Source organism: Haematobia irritans, chromosome 5 (genome assembly GCF_050003625.1).
Source record: "Haematobia irritans isolate KBUSLIRL chromosome 5, ASM5000362v1, whole genome shotgun sequence".
NCBI lineage: Eukaryota > Metazoa > Arthropoda > Insecta > Diptera > Muscidae > Haematobia > Haematobia irritans.
In genome coordinates, this window is record NC_134401.1 from 66104859 (window position 1) to 66128662 (window position 23804).

Consider the following 23804-nt stretch of genomic DNA (forward strand, 5'->3'; position numbering starts at 1 on the left):
GGTTAAGACTAGAAGTGCCCATATGTAATAGGTACTTTTAGTTAAATGTGGTATCACAATGGACTGAATAGTCTAAGTGAGCCTGAAATTTAATCAGGCTACCACTTTAACCTAACCTAACCTTACCTACATTTGCCCGCATAATGTCGATTCGATATTCATGTCTCCAACAACAATGAGGGTTGTTTATTTGTTTTATGTTGGGGGGAAATTGAGAATGCTTTGTCTGGCGTCTACTCACAGGTGCTGGAAAAGTTTCCCGGCCCAGATCCTCGACACCAAGTGTCTGGTTGGTATCAAGGACGATTTAAGCTAGTCGCATTTGAGGACCAGAGGTCTATAGAATGTTTTAAAACTGCTCTGATACTAATTGGTGAAGGAAGGAGCTGCTCTAGAGTTAGTCGAGAAGAAAGACATACCGGCTAGACCAAGAGCACATGCGTGGATACCTGCAAACCCTCCTGACCCTGAATCTATTTTAAATAGACTGAAACAATCCAGATCTTCCAACAGCTGATTGGAAGGTTGGCCGTTTGGATGAAGTGGATGGGCCAAGACGGCATGCAGTGTTTATTTGAACACTCAGTCTTTGCCACATCTAGCAAAGTCTCAGGGCCGTGTATGTTATGGCTTTCATTATATCCAAATGAAGGTGTATAAAAACGATCAGCTAAAGGATTCAGAAATGGACAAGCCTCTGTCTGAATCAGAAGTAAGCGGATCCTCTTGCGAAGTCGAGGGAGATACCAAAGTTGAAGACATGGATAGATACCGTATGCGTGAGGAGGCTTCTACTGCCTCAGAACTCACCAAAGTTGAACCTATGGTTATTGCGAGAGTCACCGATATCTCTGAAGAGGACATTCTTGATGACTCGATTGAAGCGGCTGATGTGACGGTTGTTGAAAATCTCGGTGGTCCTACGGATCCTCCAGATAAATCTTCATCATTGTAAGGCTGCATGTGCTGCCTTAAAAGTTCTCCTGATGAAAGGGGACATAGACATAGTTCTTATTCAAGAACCATATGTTTATAGAAACAAAATATGTGAATTAAGTACTCCGGGGTTCAAACTATTGCAGTATACTGGTAATGATGTAATTCGAGCCTGTATAATTGCTAAAAACGAGCTTAACTTGTTTCTGTTTCCTTCAATGTGCAATGCAGACACTGTCGTTGCCAATTTAGAAATAGCCAAATGCAAATATTGGGTATCTTCGGTCTTTATGGGACATGACAGGGAGATGCCTCCATGTGCCGTTAAGACCTTAGTTGAGGAGTCACTGAAAACAAAGACGAAACTCATTATGGGATGCGATGCGAATGCGCATCATAGTATATGGGAAGTAGTGATACTAATGCAAAGGGAGAGTCGCTAATAGAGTTTATTTTGCGTACTAATCTGGTAGTTTGCAACAAGGGAGATGCGCCAACCTTTGTCACTAAAAACAGGCAAGAGGTTTTGGACATCACCTTGGCCTCGCAAGAACTGAATGAAATGATATCTGAGTGACATGTTTTAAGTGAACACAGCTTCTCAGATCATCGCTATATCAGTTTCAAATTTGATGTTCATACCACCAAGACCATATTTCCGTCAAATGTTAGGAAAGCTGACTGGAATAGGTATAGGGAATCGTTCAATATGATGATACCGGAAATACCAGAGACAAATATGAGTACTGTGTAAGTTATCGAACACGCAGTGGAGAGGATTACTAAGGCCTTCATCATTTCACTGAAAGCTTCATGCCCTAAAGGGAAGCCAAGGGGGGAAAATTGACCACCATGGTGGTCTACGGAGTTAGGTAATATGAGGAAATCGTGCAGGAAGCTCTTTAACAAAGCAAAGTCCACCAGAGCTCCTGTGGATTGGGACGCTTACAAGAAGAATCTGAGAGGATACAAGCGAGAACTGAGAAAGGCTCAGCATAACTCTTGGAATAATTACTGCAGCAGCATTGAGAATACGTCCGAGGCTTCCAGACTACGGAAGGTGCTAGCATCCACGAGCTCCGCTCCAGGTTTCACTAAAACATCGGAGGGCAATTGGACAACGTCCAGTGAGGAGACGCTGGAGGTACTATTGGACACACATTTTCCCTGAAATCAGACGGTTGAACCATGCACTGGCGGTGCCACAGTGGCTCAGCGGTCGTTTCCTATCGAGGAAATTGTATCAGAATCTAGAATAAAATGGGCGTTAAATAGCTTTGGATCATTCAAATCCCCCGGACCTGATGGAATTACTCCGGCGGAGTTACAAGCGGTGGCTGACAGAATTATCCCCTGGTTGTCGGCGATATATATAGGATGTATCAACTTAGCATATATTCCACGAAAGTGGAGAGAATCAAAAGTCGTTTTCATACCTAAAGCGGGAAAAGCCTCTCACTCGAAGGATTTCCGACCAATCAGCTTATCATCATTCCTACTTAAGACTCTGGAGAGGATGATAGATATTTATCTTAGATCTAGCGTCGATTCAAGTTTGCTTTCGAAACGACAACATGCATACTCGAAGGGCAGGTCAACTGAGACCGCATTACATGAACTAGTCAGCTTTATTGAAAGCTCACTATCTGTCAAAGAATACGCAATCGTGGCATTTCTAGACATCGAAGGGGCGTTCAATAACGTCCATCCGAGCTCGATATTAAATGGACTGACAACTCTGAATGTTGATCCAGGTATACTTAGGCTGTTAGACGAACTAAGGAAGAGACGCATTTCAGCCACACTAGGACAAGCAAACATACAAAGGAGTTCTATCACCTCTTCTTATGAATGTTGCTATAAATGACGTTCTGGTTTCCCTAGAAAAAGAAAAGATACAAGTGGTGGGATACGCAGATGATGTGGGGCTAGCAGTCAGGGGAAAATTCGCATCAACAGTTAGAGATATTAAACAGAGAGCCCTCCGGATGACTCAAAAATGGGCGAAAGATAATGGTCTTGGGGTAAATCCTGCAAAGACAGAACTAGTCATGTACTGCAAAGATCGCAAAACTCCCAAGGTTAGGCCTATTTCCTTAGGGGGTATTGAAATTCCCTTTAGGGAGTGTGCAAAATACCTTGGCGTTATTTTGGACAGGAAGCTGAACTTTAAGCTTAATATTGAAGAAAGGGGGAGGAAAGCAACGGTAGCTTTATACTCGTGCAAAAAGGCAATAGGGAAAAAGTGGGGACTAAAACCAAAAATTGTACATTGGCTATACACGGCAGTGGTTACTCCTATAATGCTATATGGTGTTGCAGTCTGGTGGCCGGCACTTCACCAGCCGACAAGTTTAGACAAAGTTCAGGGTATGGCGTACTTGTGTATCTCAGGTGCATTCAGCAAGACAGGAACAAACTCCCTTAATGTCTTACTGCCTCTATTGCCTTTAGACATTTTGGCCAAACAGTCAGCTGCAACAACGGCTGTGCGGTTGCGCGAGCAACCGCTGTGGTCGGAAAAAAGTTACGGTCACAGTAACGTAGTGGATTACACTTTGGCGAGTCCACTTCTCGACAAAAAGTTTGAGACTCTAATTCCCAACAGTGAGGCGTGGTGTACACGGAACCCGAGGAATAAAAGATATATATGTATATATATATATATATATATATATATATATATATATATATATATATATATATATATATATATATATATATATATATATATATATATATATATATATATATATATATATATATATATATATATATATATATATATATATATATATATATATATATATATATATATATATATATATATATATATATATATATATATATATATATATATATATATATATATATATATATATATATATATATATATATATATATATATATATATATATATATATATATATATATACATATATATATATATATATATATATATATATATATATATATATATATATATATATATATATACACTCATGGCTCCAAATTGGATGGCCAAGTGGGTTTCGGAGTATATTCTAAAGATCTGAAACTTCGAGCTAGTATGAGTAATCTCACTTCTAAATTTGAGAATACTACGTCAAAAATAGAAGAAAATCTCTCTATATTGAACAATTAAATCGCTGAATTGCAGAAAAGGGATAGCTTGAAAGAACAACAAATAAAGAACATGGATGGAAGAATAAATAAACTGGAACAACAAATCATAGAGCGAAATATGGAAATTAACGACGTACAAAACAAGGAAATAGGAGCAGTGGAACTTGTAAAAGCAATTGCTACAAGGCTAGAAGTACAATTGGTGGAGAGTGCTCTAATACCTACCATATACAAAATAAAAGTTGTTATTGAATTCGCCTCTATCACAAAGAAAAGTGAGATAATAGGGAAAGTAAAACGACATCGCATAGAAGAGCCATCGCCTTGTGAAGGACATAAGAATGAAAATTACATATACATAAATGACCAACTTACAGCCACCAATCGGCGCTTGCTATGGTTAGCAAAGACAAAAGCCAAAGAATCGGGATGGAAATATATATGGGTAAAAAATGGAATGATATTTGCCAGAAAATCAGAACATACCAATGCCATTTTGATAAATAATAATTCCGATATTGATTTAATTTGCCAATCAGAAGTGAATGATACAACAAAATCAAAATAAATACATATACAAACAAAGTAAAAAAAGTTAAAAAAAAACACTCTTATAATTCTTAAAAAGACATAAATAAACAATAAAAAAACAAAACGCCTGAACTCATTGAGAGCAATATTTTTTTCTCTAAATCAAACCAGAATCGCCATGAATATATCAAATACTTTAATAGTAGAAAATTTCTTTAAATTAAATCAGCCGGTAAAAGATAGGTTAGGTTAAAGTGGCAGCCCGATTAAGATTCAGGCTCACTTAGACTATTCAGTTCATTGTGATACCACAATAACTAAAAGTACCTATTACATATGGGCACTTCTAGTTTTAACCGTTGAACCTTCTCGATTATTTTCTTCTGTTGAACCAACCAGATTGTTCCAAAAACATTAGCAGACTGCTTAAGTTAACGTTTTCCAAGGACCGCTAGTAATCTGAAGCTATATGCCCCTAAAATTTGCTTACGCCCTTACACAGGACACTCACACAAGAGGTGTTTTATTGATTCCTTTTCCCCCGCATCATGACAGCTCATACAATAGTCATTATACTTCGCACCAATAGTTTTTGCAAAATCGCCTATCAGGCAGCGACCCGTTATAGCAGATATCAGGAGTGATATCTGGCGTCTCGAGAACACTAGCATATCTAGTGTGCGGTTTAAGTTTAAATGGGGCCATATTTGCTTGGTGTCGTTACAACCCTTACAATTCTCCCATCGAACATTTGCCATCATGACAGCCTTCTCACGCAGTAAGAGCTTGCAGGTAGCCAGAGGCACACCAACAGATTCTAGTTCCCCTGGAATATGTAAGGTAGTTCCTAGCCTTGCTAGCTCATCTGCTTCGCAGTTCCCCGGTATGTTCCTGTGGCCAGCACCCATATTAGGTGAATATTGTGCTGCTCAGCCATCTCATTGAGAGATTTGCGGCAGTCGATGGCCGTTTTCGAGTTGAGGAACACAAAGTCCAAGGATTTTATTGCAGGTTGACTGTCTGAGTATATATTAATGCCAATATTGCTTGGAGCATTACTTCTCAGCCAATTCACCACTTCTCTTATTGCTAATATTTCAGCCTGGAAAACACTACAGTGATCAGGTAATCTTTTCGCTATTCGAAGTTTCAGATCTTTAGAATATACTCCGAAACCCACTTGGCCATCCAATTTGGAGCCATCAGTGTAGATATATATATATATATATATATATATATATATATATATATATATATATATATATATATATATATATATATATATATATATATATATATATATATATATATATATATATATATATATATTTCTACACTGATGGCTCCAAATTGGATGGCCAAGTGGGTTTCGGAGTATATTCTAAAGATCTGAAACTTCGAATAGCGAAAAGATTACCTGATCACTGTAGTGTTTTCCAGGCTGAAATATTAGCAATAAGAGAAGTGGTGAATTGGCTGAGAAGTAATGCTCCAAGCAATATTGGCATTAATATATACTCAGACAGTCAACCTGCAATAAAATCCTTGGACTTTGTGTTCCTCAACTCGAAAACGGCCATCGACTGCCGCAAATCTCTCAATGAGATGGCTGAGCAGCACAATATTCACCTAATATGGGTGCTGGCCACAGGAACATACCGGGGAACTGCGAAGCAGATGAGCTAGCAAGGCTAGGAACTACCTTACATATTCCAGGGGAACTAGAATCTGTTGGTGTGCCTCTGGCTACCTGCAAGCTCTTACTGCGTGAGAAGGCTGTCATGATGGCAAATGTTCGATGGGAGAATTGTAAGGGTTGTAACGACACCAAGCAAATATGGCCCCATTTAAACTTAAACCGCACACTAGATATGCTAGTGTTCTCGAGACGCCAGATATCACTCCTGATATCTGCTATAACGGGTCGCTGCCTGATAGGCGATTTTGCAAAAACTATTGGTGCGAAGTATAATGACTATTGTATGAGCTGTCATGATGCGGAGGAAAAGGAATCAATAAAACACCTCTTGTGTGAGTGTCCTGTGTAAGGGCGTAAGCAAATTTTAGGGGCATATAGCTTCAGATTACTAGCGGACCTTGGAAAACGTTAACTTAAGCAGTCTGCTAATGTTTTTGGAACAATCTGGTTGGTTCAACAGAAGAAAATAATCGAGAAGGTTCAACGGTTAAAACTAGAAGTGCCCATATGTAATAGGTACTTTTAGTTATTGTGGTATCACAATGAACTGAATAGTCTAAGTGAGCCTGAATCTTAATCGGGCTGCCACTTTAACCTAACCTATCTTTTACCGGCTGATTTAATTTAAAGAAATTTTCTACTATTAAAGTATTTGATATATTCATGGCGATTCTGGTTTGATTTAGAGAAAAAAATATTGCTCTCAATGAGTTCAGGCGTTTTGTTTTTTTATTGTTTATTTATGTCTTTTTAAGAATTATAAGAGTGTTTTTTTTTTAACTTTTTTTACTTTGTTTGTATATGTATTTATTTTGATTTTGTTCTATCATTCACTTCTGATTGGCAAATTAAATCAATATCGGAATTATTATTTATCAAAATGGCATTGGTATGTTCTGATTTTCTGGCAAATATCATTCCATTTTTTACCCATATATATTTCCATCCCGATTCTTTGGCTTTTGTCTTTGCTAACCATAGCAAGCGCCGATTGGTGGCTGTAAGTTGGTCATTTATGTGTATGTAATTTTCATTCTTATGTCCTTCACAAGGCGATGGCTCTTCTATGCGATGTCGTTTTACTTTCCCTATTATCTCTCTTTTCTTTGTTATAGAGGCGAATTCAATAACAACTTTTATTTTGTATATGGTAGGCATTAGAGCACTCTCCACCAATTGTACTTCTAGCCTTGTAGCAATTGCTTTTACAAGTTCCACTGCTCCTATTTCCTTGTTTTGTACGTCGTTAATTTCCATATTTCGCTCTATGATTTGTTGTTCCAGTTTATTTATTCTTCCATCCATGTTCTTTATTTGTTGTTCTTTCAAGCTATCCCTTTTCTGCAATTCAGCGATTTAATTGTTCAATATAGAGAGATTTTCTTCTATTTTTGACGTAGTATTCTCAAATTTAGAAGTGAGATTACTCATACTAGCGGTCAGTTGAGCCTTGAATTCTTTCATATCTGATTTCATTTCTTCAATTCCCGACTTGGATGTGTTGACAAGAGCCTCTCTGAATCGCTTACTCTGTGAGTTGTTAGTGTCAGAACTGCCTCTTGGTTGCTTCGGAATAATAATAGTTGGTGTTGTGTTGTCAGAACGTTCGTTAACTTGTTGCTGTATCGGAGAACCTTGATTTGCATTGTCTTCATTGTACACATATGTTCCGTAAAAATTGTTGGGAGATTTATTGCGCGGTTTGCACTGATGACACTTCCATTCAGCTTTTTTTGCTGTGCCCATTCCATTGTATGTACTTTCAGAGAGAACCGTACACGGATTAAAATGAAATTTTTTATTACAATTGTGGCACAGGACAAAATTGGATGTATTTATAGGTGTTAAACAGGGATTACACATATTTTCATAAACTTGTGATTGATTTCCTTGTTTTGTACGTCGTTAATTTCCATATTTCGCTCTATGATTTGTTGTTCCAGTTTATTTATTCTTCCATCCATGTTCTTTATTTGTTGTTCTTTCAAGCTATCCCTTTTCTGCAATTCAGCGATTTAATTGTTCAATATAGAGAGATTTTCTTCTATTTTTGACGTAGTATTCTCAAATTTAGAAGTGAGATTACTCATACTAGCGGTCAGTTGAGCCTTGAATTCTTTCATATCTGATTTCATTTCTTCAATTCCCGACTTGGATGTGTTGACAAGAGCCTCTCTGAATCGCTTACTCTGTGAGTTGTTAGTGTCAGAACTGCCTCTTGGTTGCTTCGGAATAATAATAGTTGGTGTTGTGTTGTCAGAACGTTCGTTAACTTGTTGCTGTATCGGAGAACCTTGATTTGCATTGTCTTCATTGTACACATATGTTCCGTAAAAATTGTTGGGAGATTTATTGCGCGGTTTGCACTGATGACACTTCCATTCAGCTTTTTTTGCTGTGCCCATTCCATTGTATGTACTTTCAGAGAGAACCGTACACGGATTAAAATGAAATTTTTTATTACAATTGTGGCACAGGACAAAATTGGATGTATTTATAGGTGTTAAACAGGGATTACACATATTTTCATAAACTTGTGATTGATTCATTTTAATAGAATGTCTCAAAAAAACTGGCAAAAAAATATAGTAACGGAATGCGAATTATGCGTAGCGAAGGCAAATGCGTCTGTACACGACGAGTGCTGCAGGCTGACAAAATATTTTGTATATCATATCGTAAAACGAAATAAGGATTAATAACATTAATTAGATATAAAAAGAAAAACATAATATGTTAAAACATAATGACAAGCCGTCAACGTTACCGTGTTTGCCACCTTTTCTATGCTCGATACTTAAATCGTAGCTTTGGAGTCTTTCTATGCATCGTGCCAGATGACCTTCTGGATTCTTGCATTGAATCAAACATCAAGAAGGGCTGCCCATACAAGTATTTGTGGTAATGCTTTACGCTTTCTATGACAACTAGCAGCTCTCTTCTCGTTACGCAATAGATCTTTTCTGGATTGTACAACGTTCGGCTAAAATATCCAATGGCCTTCTCTTTAACGTCAATCTGTTGAGATAGCACGTACGCGCTGGCATCGGTATCCAAAACAAATTTTTCGCCAGGAATAGGATATGCAAGAACAGGAGCAGAACATAAAAGTTCTTTTGGATGATGAAATTACTCTTCCGATTCTTCACTCCACTGGAACTTCCAACCTTTTTGCGTCAATTTATGGAGACTAGCGGCGATGCTGGCGAAGTTTGGCAAAAATCGTCAATAGTAGGTGCGCAGGAAGCTTCGCAATTCGTGGACGTGGCCAATCTCTTACAGCCTTTATTTTGTCTTTATCGGTGGATATGCCCTCTGCCGTCACATGATGTCCCAAATACTTAACTTCCCGCTGGAAAAGAGAGCACTTCTTTGCGTTAAGTCGTAGACCAGCGGCTGAGAGTTGCTGAATAACAATCTTTGTTTCTTAAGGTGCCCGTCAAATGGCTTGCCCATAACTATGATATCGTCGAGGTATATCAAGCAGGACTTCCAATGCAACCCCTTGAGCACCCGCTCCATCAAACGCTCGAAGGTAGCCGGAGCATTGCAGAGTCCGAATGGCATTACATTGAATTGCCAAAGACCGCCATTAACACCAAAAGCTGTTTGTCTTTTTCGGCGATTTCAACTTGCCAATAGCCGCTCTGTAAGTCAAGCGTGGTAAACCATATTGTTATGGCCAGTGTGTTCAACGTGTCATCAATGCGTGGAAGTGGATAACTGTCTTTCTTAGTGACATCATTTAATTTTCTGTAGTCCAGGCAGAATCGGTGCTTCCATCTTTCTTTTTGACTAGCACAACTGTGGAGCACCAGGGACTTGATAATGGCGCTATCACACCACTTTCAGCCATTTCCTTTGCGAGCTTTTGGACCTAATCTCGTTTTGCCAGGGGAACACTTTGTGGGACCTTTTTATTGGCCTTTGCTCTGTGGTGTTTATTTCATGCTTCACCACAGCTGTTCTTCCTTGATTTCTCTTCTCAAAAGCAAATGCAGAGGCGTTTTTCCATAACAATTGCTTGGCCTTATTTTTTCGTTGTTTGTCATCCCAGGGCGTGTCCAAACCTCGACATAACATTCCAGATGTTTCTTCGCTTCAGCATGTGTCTTTGATAACTTGCTTTTCAAGTTGATTATTGCCTCAGCTGGAGTACATTTCCCAATGTTATAAAATTCTCCAATGTGCTCATGATGGTCAGACAAGTCTAAGATTTGGACTGGTATAAGTCCTTCTTCATTCGTAATAATTGCTTCGGCATACGGTGGCATAGACACTGACTGGCTCGTTGTCCACCGTCAGATAGTTGTATCCTCGTCGTATTAAAAGTACCTATTACATATGGGCACTTCTAGTTTTAACCGCTATCGAGCCAACCAGGTTGTTCCAAAAACATTAGCAGACTGCTTAAGTTAACGGTTTCCAGGTCCGCCAGTAATCTAAGCTATATGCCCCTAAAATTTGCTTACGCCTTACACAAAATGCAGGACACTCACACAAGAAGTGTTTAATTGTTTCCTTTTCCTCCGCATCATGACAGCTCATACAATAGTCATTATACTTCGCACCAATAGTTTTTGCAAAATCGCCTATCAGGCGGTACGTAGAAGCTTTGAGTTAGGATGGGTCCACTGAAATGTCCCATGTTGATCTTGGAGCAGGCTGTGGTGCTGTACGCATGTTGGTTCTTTTCTTTAAAATGTACTTCATTAATAAGACCACAACAACGATTAATATAAGTGCTACTCCAAAGTAACTAACTGTTAGACGATGAACTGCATGGTAAGTTGAGGTTGGCACGTTTTGGGGGTGGTGAGCCATTGTCGCTGGATGCGGCGCTTTGGTTGAGCGGAAGCGAATTATCTCCTCTTTCATCATTAGGTTGTTCTAGAGGGAGAGGAGCGAGTTGGTGGATGGCTCTCTTTATGACACCGGTTGATGTTTTTACCACAGCTGTCCTGACGAAACCATCTTACCAAGTCGCCAGTTCAGTTATCATTAATTACGACTATGGTGCCCAATTGCAGATTTTGAGGCTTAGTTTGCCACTTGTTACGCTGCTGGAGTTCATTAAAATATTCCTGCGACCATCTTTTCCAGAATTGGTGTTTTATTCGGGATACTAATTCTCAGCGTTTGGCTAAGGTTGACGTCTACTTGAGCTGTGACGTCTACTTGAGCAGTTAGAGGTTCTCCAATCAAAAAATTGACCGAAGTCAATGCAACGGCGTCATTATGATTATTTGGTAGTGGTGCTATTGGCCTAGAGTTTAGTATCGCTTCAACCTCTATGACAATGGTTTCCATTTATTCATAAGTCAAGGATGCGCTCGATATTTCCTTTATCAGAAGGCCTTTAGCGAATTTTACAGCTGCTTCTCAAAGTCCACCGAAATGAGGAGATCGCGGAGGGATAAAGTGGAATGTAATGTTTCTGGTTGCGCATTCTCGTTATATATTTTTAGCGTTATCACAATATAGGTTTTGGCAATGGCCCCTGCGACCAATGAATCTTTTCAACGCCCCAATGAAGGCATCGGTTGTAAGATCCGTCACAAATTCTAGTTGCACCGCCTTTGTTGAAAAGCTGCACAATATCGCAAGATATGCTTTCTGAGGTCGTTTTCCTCTTGTCTTGAAATGTACCCAGATTGGTCCGCAATAATCTACACCTGCGTTGATGAAGGACCTTGCAGGCGTTACTCTTGTTTCTGGAAAATTCCCCATAATTTGTTTCAGAAGATTTGGTTTCGATCTTGCGCATTGTATACATTTGTGAACAGTTTCCCGAGCCAAATGCTTTCCTTTGATGGGCGAAAAGCGTTGTCTCACCGTAGCAAGGAGTGAGGTAGGTACTTATTTTCCTTAGTCGATTCTTCTAGTCTACCTCTAGGTTAGGTTAAAGTGGCAGCCCGATTAAGATTCAGGCTCACTTAGACTATTCAGTCCATTGTGATACCACATTAACTAAAAGTACCCATTACATATGGGCACTTCTAGTTTTAACCGCTGAACCTTCTTGATTATTTTTCTTTGTTGAACCAACCAGATTGTTTTCCAGATCCGCCAGTAATCTGAAGCTATATGTTCCTAAAAGTTGCTTGCGCTTTACATAAAATGCAGGACACTCACACAAGAGGTGTTTATTTGATTCTTTTTCCTCCGCATCATGACAGCTCATACAATAGTCATTATACTTCGCGCCAATAGTTTTTGCAAAATCGCCTATCAGGCAGCGACCCGTTATAGCAGATATCAGGAGTGATATCTGACGTCTCGAGAACATTAGCATATCTAGTGTGCGGTTTAAGTTGAAATGGGGCCATATTTGCTTGGTGTCGTTACAACCCTTGCAATTCTCCCATCGAACATTTGCCATCATAACAGCCTTCTCACGCAGCATGAGCTTGCAGGTAGCTAGGGGCATACCAACAAATTCTAGTTCCCCTGGAATATGTAAGGTAGTCCCTAGCCTTGCCAACTCATCCGCTTCGCAGTTCCCCGGTATGTTCCTATGGCCAGGCACCCATATTAGGTGAATATTGTACTGCTCAGCTATCTCATTGAGAGATTTGCGGCAGTCGATGGCCGTTTTCGAGTTGAGGAACACAGAGTCCAAGGATTTTATTGCAGGTTGACTGTCTGGGAGTTTTGCGATCTTTGCAGTACATGACTAATTCTGTCTTTGCAGGATTTACCCCAAGACCATTGTCTTTCGCCCATTTCTCAGTCATCCGGAGGGCCCTCTGAATAATATCTCTGATTGTGGATGGGAATTTTCCTCTGACTGCCAGAGCCACATCATCTGCGTATGCGACCACTTTTATCCTTTCTTTTTCTAGAGTAACCAGAAGGCTATTTATAGCAACATTCCAAAGAAGAGGTGATAGAACTCCTCCTTGGGGAGTGCCTCTGTTCACATACCTTTGTATGTTTGCTTGTCCTAGTGTGGCTGAAATACGTCTCTTCATTAGCAGTTCGTCTAACAGCCTAAGTATACATGGATCAACATTCAGAGTTGTCAGTCCATTTAATATCGAGCTGGGATGGACTTTATTGAACGCCCCTTCCATGTCTAGAAACGCCACGATTGTGTATTCTTTGACAGATAGTGAGCTTTCAATAAAGCTGACTAGTTCATGTAGTGCGGTCTCAGTAGACCTGCCCTTCGAGTATGCATGCTGTCGTTTCGAGAACAAACTTGAATCGATGCTAGTTCTAAGATAAATATCTATCATTCTCTCCAGAGTCTTAAGTAGGAATGATAAGCTGATTGGTCGGAAATCCTTCGCCCTCGAGTGAGAGGTTTTTCCCGCTTTAGGTATGAAAACGACTTTTGTTTCCCTCCACTTTCCTGGGATATATGATAAGTTGATACATCCTTTATATATCACCGACAACCAGGGGATAATTTTGTCAGTTACAGCTTGTAACTCCGCCGGAGTAATTCCATCAGGTCCGGGGGATTTGAATGGTCCAAAGCTATTTAGCGCCCATCTTATTCTAGTTTCCGATACAATTTCCTCGATAGGAAACGACCGCTGAGCAACTGTGGCACCGCCAGTACATGGTTCAACCGCCTGATTTCCAGGAAAATGTGTGTCCAATAGTACCTCCAGCGTCTCCTCACTGGACGTTGTCCAATTGCCCTCCGATGTTTTAATGAAACCTGGAGCGGAGTTGGTGGATGCTAGAACCTTCCGTAGTCTGGAAGCCTCGGACGTATTATCAATACTGCTGCAGTAATCATTCCAAGAGTTATGCTGAGCCTTTCTCAGTTCTCGCTTGTATCATCTCAGATTCTTCTTGTAAGCGTCCCAGTTCTCAGGGGCTTGGTGGACTTTGCCTTGTTAAAGAGCTTCCTGCAGGATTTCCTCATATTACTTAATTCCGTAGACCACCATGGTGGTCGATGTTTCCCCCTTGGCTTTCCTCTAGGGCATGCAGCTTTCAGTGAGATGTTGAAGGCCTTAATAATCCGCTCCACTGCGTGTTCGATATCTTGCACATTTCTCATATTTGTCTCTGTTATTTCCGGTATCATCATATTGAACGAATCCCTATACCTATTCCAGTCAGCTTTCCTAACATTTGGCGGAAATATGGTCTTGGTGATATGAACATCAAATTTAAAACTGATGTAGCGATGATCTGAGAAGCTGTGTTCACTTAAAACCTGCCACTCAGATATAATTTCATTCAGTTCTTGCGAGGCCAAGGTGATGTCCAAAACCTCTTGCCTGTTTTTAGTGACAAAGGTTGGGGCATCTCCCTTGTTGCAAACTACCAGATTAGTACGCAAAATAAACTCTATTAGCAACTCTCCCCTTGCATTAGTATCACTACTTCCCCATATACTATGATGTGCATTCGCATCGCACTCCAGTGACTCCTCCACTAAGGTCTTAACGGCACATGGAGGCATCTCCCTGTCATGTCCCATGTAGACCGAAGATACCCAATATTTGCATTTGGCTATTTCTAAACTGGCAACGACAGTGTCTGTATTGCACATTGAAGGAAGCAGAAACAAGTTGAGCTCGTTTTTAGCAATTATACAGGCTCGATTTACATCATTACCAGTATACTACAATAGTTTGAACCCCGGAGTACTTAATTCACATATTTTGTTTCTATAAATATATGGTTCTTGAATAAGAACTATATCTATGTCCCCTTTCATCAGGAGAACATTTAAGGCAGCACATGCAGCCTTACAATGATGAAGATTTATCTGGAGGATCCGTAGGACCATCGAGATTTTCAACAACCGTCACATCAGCCGCTTCAATCGAGTCATCAAGAATGTTCTCTTCAGAGATCTCGGTGACTCTCGCAATAACCATAGATTCAACTTTGGTGAGTTCTGAGGCAATAAAAACCTCCTCTCGCATACGGTGTCTATCCATGTCTTATACTTTGGTATCTCTCTCGACTTCGCAAGAGGATCCGCTTACTTCTGATTCAGACAGAGGCTTGTCCATTTCTGAATCCTTTAGCTGATCGTTTTTATGTACCTTCATTTGGATATAATGAAAGCCATAACATACACGGCCCTTGGACTTTGCTAGATGTGGCAAAGACTGAGTGTTCAATATAAACACTGCATGCCGCCTTGGTCCATCCACTTCATCCAAACGGCCAACCTTCCAATCAGCTGTTGGAAGATCTGGATTGCATCGTTTCAGTCTATTTGAAATAGATTCAGGGTCAGAAGGGTTTGCAGGTATCCACGCATGTGCCCTAGGTCTAGCCGGTATGTCTTTCTTCTCGACTAACTCTAGAGCAGCTCCTTCCCAAACTTCACCAATTAGTATCAGAGCAGCTTTAAAACATTATATAGACCTCTGGTCCTCATATGCGACTAGCTTACATCGTCCTTGATACCAACCAGCCTCTTGGTGTCGAGGATCTGGGCCGGGAAACTTTTCCAGCACCTGTGAGTAGACGACAGACAGAGCATTCTCAATTTCCCCCCATTTTTGCTTTGGAACCATACCGTCCAATGCTCCTTTATTAATGATAGCCATCACAGGCCTGTCTTTATCAACTGAGGCAAACGATCTTTGATCCCTTTGAGGATGGCAGCTCATCCGGCGATCGTTCCCTTTTTCCAGTCTCAAGAATTCCTTGAGCTCATTTTAAGGAATCGCTTTGTTTAGCCGACAGCGTGCTTGGGTCGACTGATCCTAACTTCTTTAGGATAAACAAAGCATTTCTGCGTTCCTTGAATCTCTTTCGTGAGGGACTACCTCCTTTTGATGTCGTTACCTTAGAAAAAGTTCGACTTGTCATAGTGTCGCCACCTGTCGACCCGTCTACAGGTCGACTAATTGGGCCTAACTCTTGGTCATTGCCCAGATTTATAACTCCAGTCGATACCCATCCACTGGGCCCTGAAGTTAGCAACCCAGTGGATGACTTGGAATTTCGCTGCATGGCGGCTTAATATTCCACCACACTTGAAATTCTTAGCAGGTACCTATTACGATGAGTTTATCCGCTATTGAAGAACACGTCCGTTCCGTTCGACGGTTGAATAGAGATTTTTTTTTCTAGTCTACCTCTATCTCTTAAAACTGTATTTTCATCCAAGAACGGTGACAAACTTTTGATTTGGCTGGAAATTTTTAGTTTTCTATGCTTCTCCAGTTGTTGAACGTCTTCTTTGAAGTTAGAATGCTGTTTGATACGAACTATGGCGATAAGGGAATCGTGAAGCTCAACGGGAGTGAGGGTTGCCTGTTTCGTCGTTCTTCTTTACGATTTTTGGAATTTTTGATAAATCTCAGAACATAAGCAATAATTCGTTGAAGTGTCTTAAAGGAATTCCTGTGGTTTATTCTGTACAAGAAGTTTTCTGTATCAACGGCCAACATTAGGTTGTGTAAGTTCTTCTTTCTTTCAGTGATGATCGAATCAGGAGATGGAAGGTAAGGTTAGGTTAGGTTAAAGTGGCGGCCCGATTAAGATTCAGGCTTACTTAAACTATTCAGTCCATTGTGATACCACAATAACTAAAAGTACCTATTACATATGGGCACTTCTAGTTTTAACCGTTGAACCTTCTCGATTGTTTTCTTCGGTTGAACAAACCAGATTGTTCCAAAAACATTAGCAGACTGCTTAAGTTAACGTTTTCCAGGTCCGCCAGTAATCTGAAGCTATATGTCCCTAAAATTTGCTTACGCCTTACACAAAATGCAGGACACTCACACTTAATGAAAAGTTTGTAAATATACCGATGCCAGAGGTGAATGCTGATTTCTATAGTTCCCGAACTGTAACGTCCACCTCTCAACGTGGTTTTAGTCTAAGGCATGTATTTGATAATGAGGTGCTTAATAGTATCATGACAATAAAGTCAAACGCTGTCGGTACTGATGAAATCTGTCCTAAATTTGTCAAGCATATTATTCCGAGTATACTTAAATACATTACTCATATTATAAATACTATTATAACAACTAGTTCATTTCCAACATTATGGAAACTGGCCAAAATTATACCTGTCCCAAAGGGTGCCAACGAATTCCGTCCTATTGCGATTTTACCATTTATCTCGAAAGTGTTTGAAAGACTTGTTAATCTACAAATTCTCCAATACTTAACTGAACATAAGATTATAACTGACCGTCAATCTGTATTCAGACCGAGGCATAGCTGTCTCACTGCCTTAGTTGACGTTGTAGAATCGATACGTAACAATCTTGACAAAAATTAAGTCTCTATTTTGGTACTATTAGATCATTCGAAAGCTTTTGACACTGTCCACTACCCGACTTTGTATTATAAACTCATCCACTTGTTTTCATTCTCTGAATCTACTGTACGATTAATGTCTAGCTACTTGGAAGACAGAAAGCAACTGACCGTTTCTGGTAACAATGCATCGTCACAGATGACAACAAAAACGGGCGTTCCTCAGGGGTCCATACTTGGACCCTTGCTATATACGATGTACTCGAATGATTTACCGAACCAGCTAGAACATACGAACATAAGAATGTATGCTGATGATGTCCAGTTATATACATCTACCACTACTGATGCAATCGATAGGTGCGTAATGAATGTTAACAATGATCTCAACAAGATCCTGGATTGGGCGAATGGAAATGTCCTAGCTCTGAACCCCAATAAATCGAAGGCAATTTTGATTCATAAGAAATCCACAAGTCTGGGCAATGTTAACATATTTCTGGGTAACTGCCAAATAGAACTTGTGAAGAAAGTGAAGAATCTTGGAGTAACTTTTAATGAGAATTTGACTTGGTCTGATCATATTAATGCTAACTGTGGTAAAATATACGGTATGTTGCGTAATCTTTGGTACACTCAAGCGTTTACACCTTTTCGTATAAGACTGCTGTTGGCCAAATCCTATGTCCTCCCTACTTTGTTGTATTGTTGTGAAATTTTCTCTGGATGTAACACCACCGACTTAAAAAGACTAACAACCACGTTCAACAATATTGCCCGCTATGTCTTCGGATTGAAACGTTATGATAGTGTGACACTTTTTGCGAACAAAGTTTTTGGTATCCCGTTTGACAAATACGTTCAACTCAGAACTCTGTTATTCCTCCAAAAAAATTATACACACAAAGGAACCATCATACCTCTACGAACGATTAACATTCGCTAGATCCAACCGTGGTAACAATTGGCGACCGGACATTTCGCCCAAAATATTTTTTGGGCGTTATGACCTCCAATGGGGCGGTCACATCGCCCAATTTTAGTTTGGGCTTTATGTCCTCCCTCATCGCGGTCATATGTTCCAAAAAATAGGCGGTCAAAACGCCTAATATTTTATGGGGAAAATAATGTCGGAATACAAATCAAAAACTGTCCTAAATGAAGTAGTTTTGATCCCCAATTTTGGTTAACTATATACTTACGGTATTTAATTCAAAATCCCGTAACTAGAAAGACAGTGCAGATCTCGTGGTCTATAAGAAAATTAAGGAGAAAATGGTGCAAAACGCTCCACAAAGCCCCCAAGAACTCATAGCACTATTTGCCAAATCAGAACATATGAGTGAATACTAAATGTGCGAAAGCGCGCCGGAAAAGATATTTTAGCAAACTACTATTATGGAAGCCGATTTGGCATACAGTCTCTTTGCGTTCCACCCCAGTAACTGAAATAATGAATAATATGAATGACGGAGATGCTATTGTTTTATTGATGTCCCTTTTTCGGTCGTTCCATTTTATCTTATGGGTACAAGAAATTACTAATATTTACGAAGGTTACAAACGACATGTCAGTATAACTGTGTTAATTTTTTAAATCAAGTTAATAAAACGAAAGATGCAAGAACTTGAGGACAAACTGAATGTGATGAATTTAACAACGGATTCGCGTGCGCGAATTCTCGTCGTCCTCAAATACTAGCAACTTTCAGTTTATTATCTTGTTCTAAACATTAAAATTGGAAAGAGATGAGATGACCGATGTGCTGCTGATGGGTACTTGAAATAAATCGCGCGCGCGATTTTTTTCACGTACCCATTAGCAGCAAATCGATCATCTCATCTTGTTCCAATTTTCAGTTTAAAATACATAATTTTCAATTCAGCATTTGTCTGGTTTGTTCAAAAGAAAAAAATTATCAATTTCCGAATTTTCATGTTTCAATATATATATTCAAATGTCTTGGAGCTTAAACCGATGTATTTCACGAGCGAAATAGGTCTTCGTAGTGCCACTTTAGCCGCTTTTCCATTTCAATCGTACGCTGAGAAGAAAAATAGTCAATAATTATGTTCCAGTCAAAAACAATTAAAACAAACGATGAAGGTATGCTAGTTTTACATCTTCTTCCAGCATACACAATAAAAGCAGGATTCTATATTTGTCAATAAGAGGCATATCTATCTATTAACTATTTAAAAAAAATTATGGATAGATGAAGTAATCATATATAGCTTTTGAATGATTTAAGAAAATATATATATTTTGTTATTTTAAATTATTGTTTATATTCAATTATATTCAAACGGTCATAACACCCACATTTTTTATGGGGCTTATGACCGCGATGAGGGATGACATAAAGCCCAAACTAAAATTGGGCGATGTGACCGCCCCAATGGAGGTCATAACGCCCAAAAATCATTTTGGGCGAAATGTCCGTTGGGGGATATGTCCGGTCGCCGTAACAATTTGATACAGACTCGACATAGAAGTCAGTTATCTGAGCGGCAGTTTTATATATATGCGACTCGTCTCTGGAATCAGTTACCCAATCAACTTCAACGTATATACAACACAGTGCAGTTCAAGACGAAGCTAACAAAATATCTAATTCAGGGCGATTAAATAACAAAAAAAAAAAAAATATTAATATCTAATTCATAACCATATTATATGTAATAAGTCCTATTCATAATTATTATTGTTATACTTCTTAAAATATCTTAAAATATCTACTTATTATATTTATTATAACATTATTAATTCTAATACTCATTATAAGATATATATCTTGTGTATTAGGAACCCAAAATAAATAAATGAAATGAAAATGAAAGATGTGTTTTATTGATTCCTTTTCCTCCGCATCATGACAGCTCATACAATAGTCATTATACTTCGCACCAATAGTTTTTGCAAAATCGCCTATCAGGCAGCGACCCGTTATAGCAGATATCAGGCGTCTGGCGTTATAGCAGATCTGGCGTCTCGAGAATACTAGCATATCTAGTGTGCGGCTTAAATTTAAATGGGGCCATATTTGCTTGGTGTCGTTACAACCCTTACAATTCTCCCATCGAACATTTGCCATCATGACAGCCTTCTCACGCAGTAAGAGCTTGCAGGTAGCCAGAGGCATACCAACAGATTCTAGTTCCCCTGGAATATGTAAGGTAGTTCCTAGCCTTGCTAGCTCATCTGCTTCGCAGTTCCCCGGTATGTTCCTGTGGCCAGGCACCCATATTAGGTGAATATTGTGCTGCTCAGCCATCTCATTGAGAGATTTGCGGCAGTCGATGGTCGTTTTCGAGAGTCCAAGGATTTTATTGCAGGTTGACTGTCTGAGTATATATTAATGCCAATATTGCTTGGAGCATTACTTCTCAGCCAATTCACCACTTCTCTTACTGCTAATATTTCAGCCTGAAAAACACTACAGTGATCAGGTAATCTTTTCGCTATTCGAAGTTCCAGATCTTTAGAATATACTCCGAAACCCACTTGGCCATCCAATTTGGAGCCATCAGTGTAGAAATCTATATATCTTTTATTCCCCGGGGTCCGTGTACACCATGCCTCACTGTTGGGAATTAGAGTCTCAAACTTTTTGTCGAAAAGTGGACTCGCCAAAGTGTAATCCACTACGTTAGGCACATCTGGCATTATTTTGAGGACCGAACTGTGACCGTAACTTTTTTCCGACCACGGCGATAGCTCGCGCAACCGCACAGCCGTTGTTGCAGCTGACTGTTTGGCCAAAATGTCTAAAGGCAATATATGCAATATGACATTAAGGGAGTTTGTTCCTGTCTTGCTGAATGCACCTGAGATACAAAAGCACGCCATACCCTGAACTTTGTCTAAATTTGTGGGCTGGTGAAGTGCCGGCCACCAGACTGCAACACCATATAGCATTATAGGTCTGACCACTGCCGTGTATAGCCAATGTACAATTTTTGGTTTTAGTCCCCACTTTTTCCCTATTGCCTTTTTGCACGAGTATAAAGCTACCGTTGCTTTCCTCGCCCTTTCTTCAATATTAATCTTAAAGTTCAGCTTCCTGTCCAAAATAACACCAAGATATTTTGCACACTCACCAAAGGGAATTTCAATACCCCTAAGGATTTACCACAAGACCATTATCTTTCGCCCATTTCTCAGTCATCCGGAGGGCTCTCTGTATAATATCTCTAACTGTTGATGCGAATTTTCCCCTGACTAGCGCCACATCATCTGCGTATGCCACCACTTGTATCCTTTCTTTTTCTAGGGAAACCAGAAAGTCGTTTATAGCAACATTCCAAAGAAGAGGTGATAGAACTCCTCCTTGAGGAGTGCCTCTGTTCACATACCTTTGTATGTTTGCTTGTCCTAGTGTGGCTGAAATGCGTCTCTTCCTTAGAAGTTCGTCTAACAGCCTAAGTATACCTGGATCAACATTCAGAGTTGTCAGTCCATTTAATATCGAGCTCGGATGGACGTTATTGAACGCCCCTTCGATGTCTAGAAATTCCACGATTGTGTATTCTTTGACAGACAGTGAGCTTTCAATAAAGCTGACTAGTTCATGTAATGCGGTCTCAGTTGACCTGCCCTTCGAGTATGCATGTTGTCCTTTCGAGAGCAAACTTGAATCGACGCTAGTTATAAAATAAATAGCTATCATCCTCTCCAGAGTCTTAAGTAGGAATGATGATAAGCTGATTGGTCGGAAATCCTTCGCATTCGAGTGAGAGGCTTTTCCCGCTTTAGGTATGAAAACGACTTTTGATTCTCTCCACTTTCGTGAAATATATGCTAAGTTGATACATCCTATATATATCGCCGACAACCAGGGGATAATTCTGTCAGCCACCGCTTGTAACTCCGCCGGAGTAATTCCATCAGGTCCGGGGGATTTGAATGATCCAAAGCTATTTAACGCCCATTTTATTCTAGATTCCGATACAATTTCCTCGATAGGAAACGACCGCTGAACCATTGTGGCACCGCCAGTACATGGTTCAACCGTCTGATTTCAGGGAAAATGTGTGTCCAATAGTACCTCCATCGTCTCCTCACTGGACGTTGTCCAATTGCCCTCCGATGTTTTAATGAAACCTGGAGCGGAGCTCGTGGATGCTAGCACCTTCCGTAGTCTGGAAGCCTCGGACGTATTCTCAATGCTGCTGCAGTAATCATTCCGAGAGTTATGCTGAGCCTTTCTTAGTTCTCGCTTGTATCCTCTCAGATTCTTCTGTAAGCGTCCCAATCCTCAGGGGCTCTAGTGGACATTGCCTTGTTAAAGAGCTTCCTGCAGGATTTCCTCATATCATCAGACCACCTCATATTCCGCAGACCACCATGGTGGTCGATTTTTCTCCCTTGGCTTCCCTCTAGTGCATGCAGCTTTCAATGAAATGTTGAAGGCCTTAGTAATACTCTACTGTGCTAGTTATCGAACACGCAGTGCTCATATTTGTCTCTGTTATTTCAGTTATCATCATATTGAACGATTCCCTATACCTATTCCAGTCAGCTTTCCTAACATTTGGCGGAAATATGGTCTTGGTGGTATGAACATCATATTTGAAACTGATGTAGCTGTGATCTGAGAAGTTGTGTTCACTTAAAACCTGCCACTCAGATATCATTTCATTCAGTTCTTGCGAGGCATAAACGTTACCTCCAAAACCTCTTGCCTGTTTCTAGTGACAAAGGTTGGGACATCTCCCTTGTTTCAAACTACCAGATTAGTACGCAAAATAAACTCTATTAGCGACTCTCCCCTTGCATTAGTATCACTACTTTCCCATATACTATGATGCGCATTCGCATCGCATCCCATAATGAGTTTCGTCTTTGTCTTCAGTGACTCAAGGAATTCTTGAGGCTGGAAAAAGGGAACGATCACCGGATGAGCTGCCATCCTCCAAAAGGGATCAACGATCGTTTGCCTCAGTTGCTAAAGACAGCCTTGTGATGGCTATCATAAATAAAGGAGCGTTGGACGGTATGGTTCCAAAGCAAAAATTGGGGGGAAATTGAGAATGCTTTGTCTGGCGTCTACTCACAGGTGCTGGAAAAGTTTCCCGGCCCAGATCCTCGACACCAAGAGGCTGGTTGGTATCAAGGACGATTTAAACTAGTCGCATTTGAGGACCAGAGGTCTATAGAATGTTTTAAAGCTGCTCTGATACTAATTGGTGAAGTTTGGGAAGGAGCTGCTCTAGAGTTAGTCGAGAAGAAAGACATACCGGCTAGACCAAGAGCACATGCGTGGATACCTGCAAACCCTCCTGACCCTGAATCTATTTTAAATAG

General features: G+C 40.0%; 1 protein-coding gene across 1 annotated transcript; it reads left to right on the forward strand.

Annotated features, from left to right (window-relative positions):
• The first annotated feature begins 4132 nt into the window (after positions 1-4132).
• Positions 4133-4630, forward strand: LOC142239750 (uncharacterized). Its single transcript, XM_075311527.1, has one exon. It carries the CDS (start codon positions 4133-4135, stop codon positions 4628-4630), a length of 498 nt encoding a protein of 165 aa, XP_075167642.1.
• Positions 4631-23804: the final 19174 nt, after the last annotated feature.

What these genes read in the sequence shown, in the direction of transcription:
- LOC142239750 (XM_075311527.1), top strand. Translation starts at nt 4,133, where the DNA reads ATGGATGGAAGAATAAATAAACTGGAACAACAAATCATAGAGCGAAAT.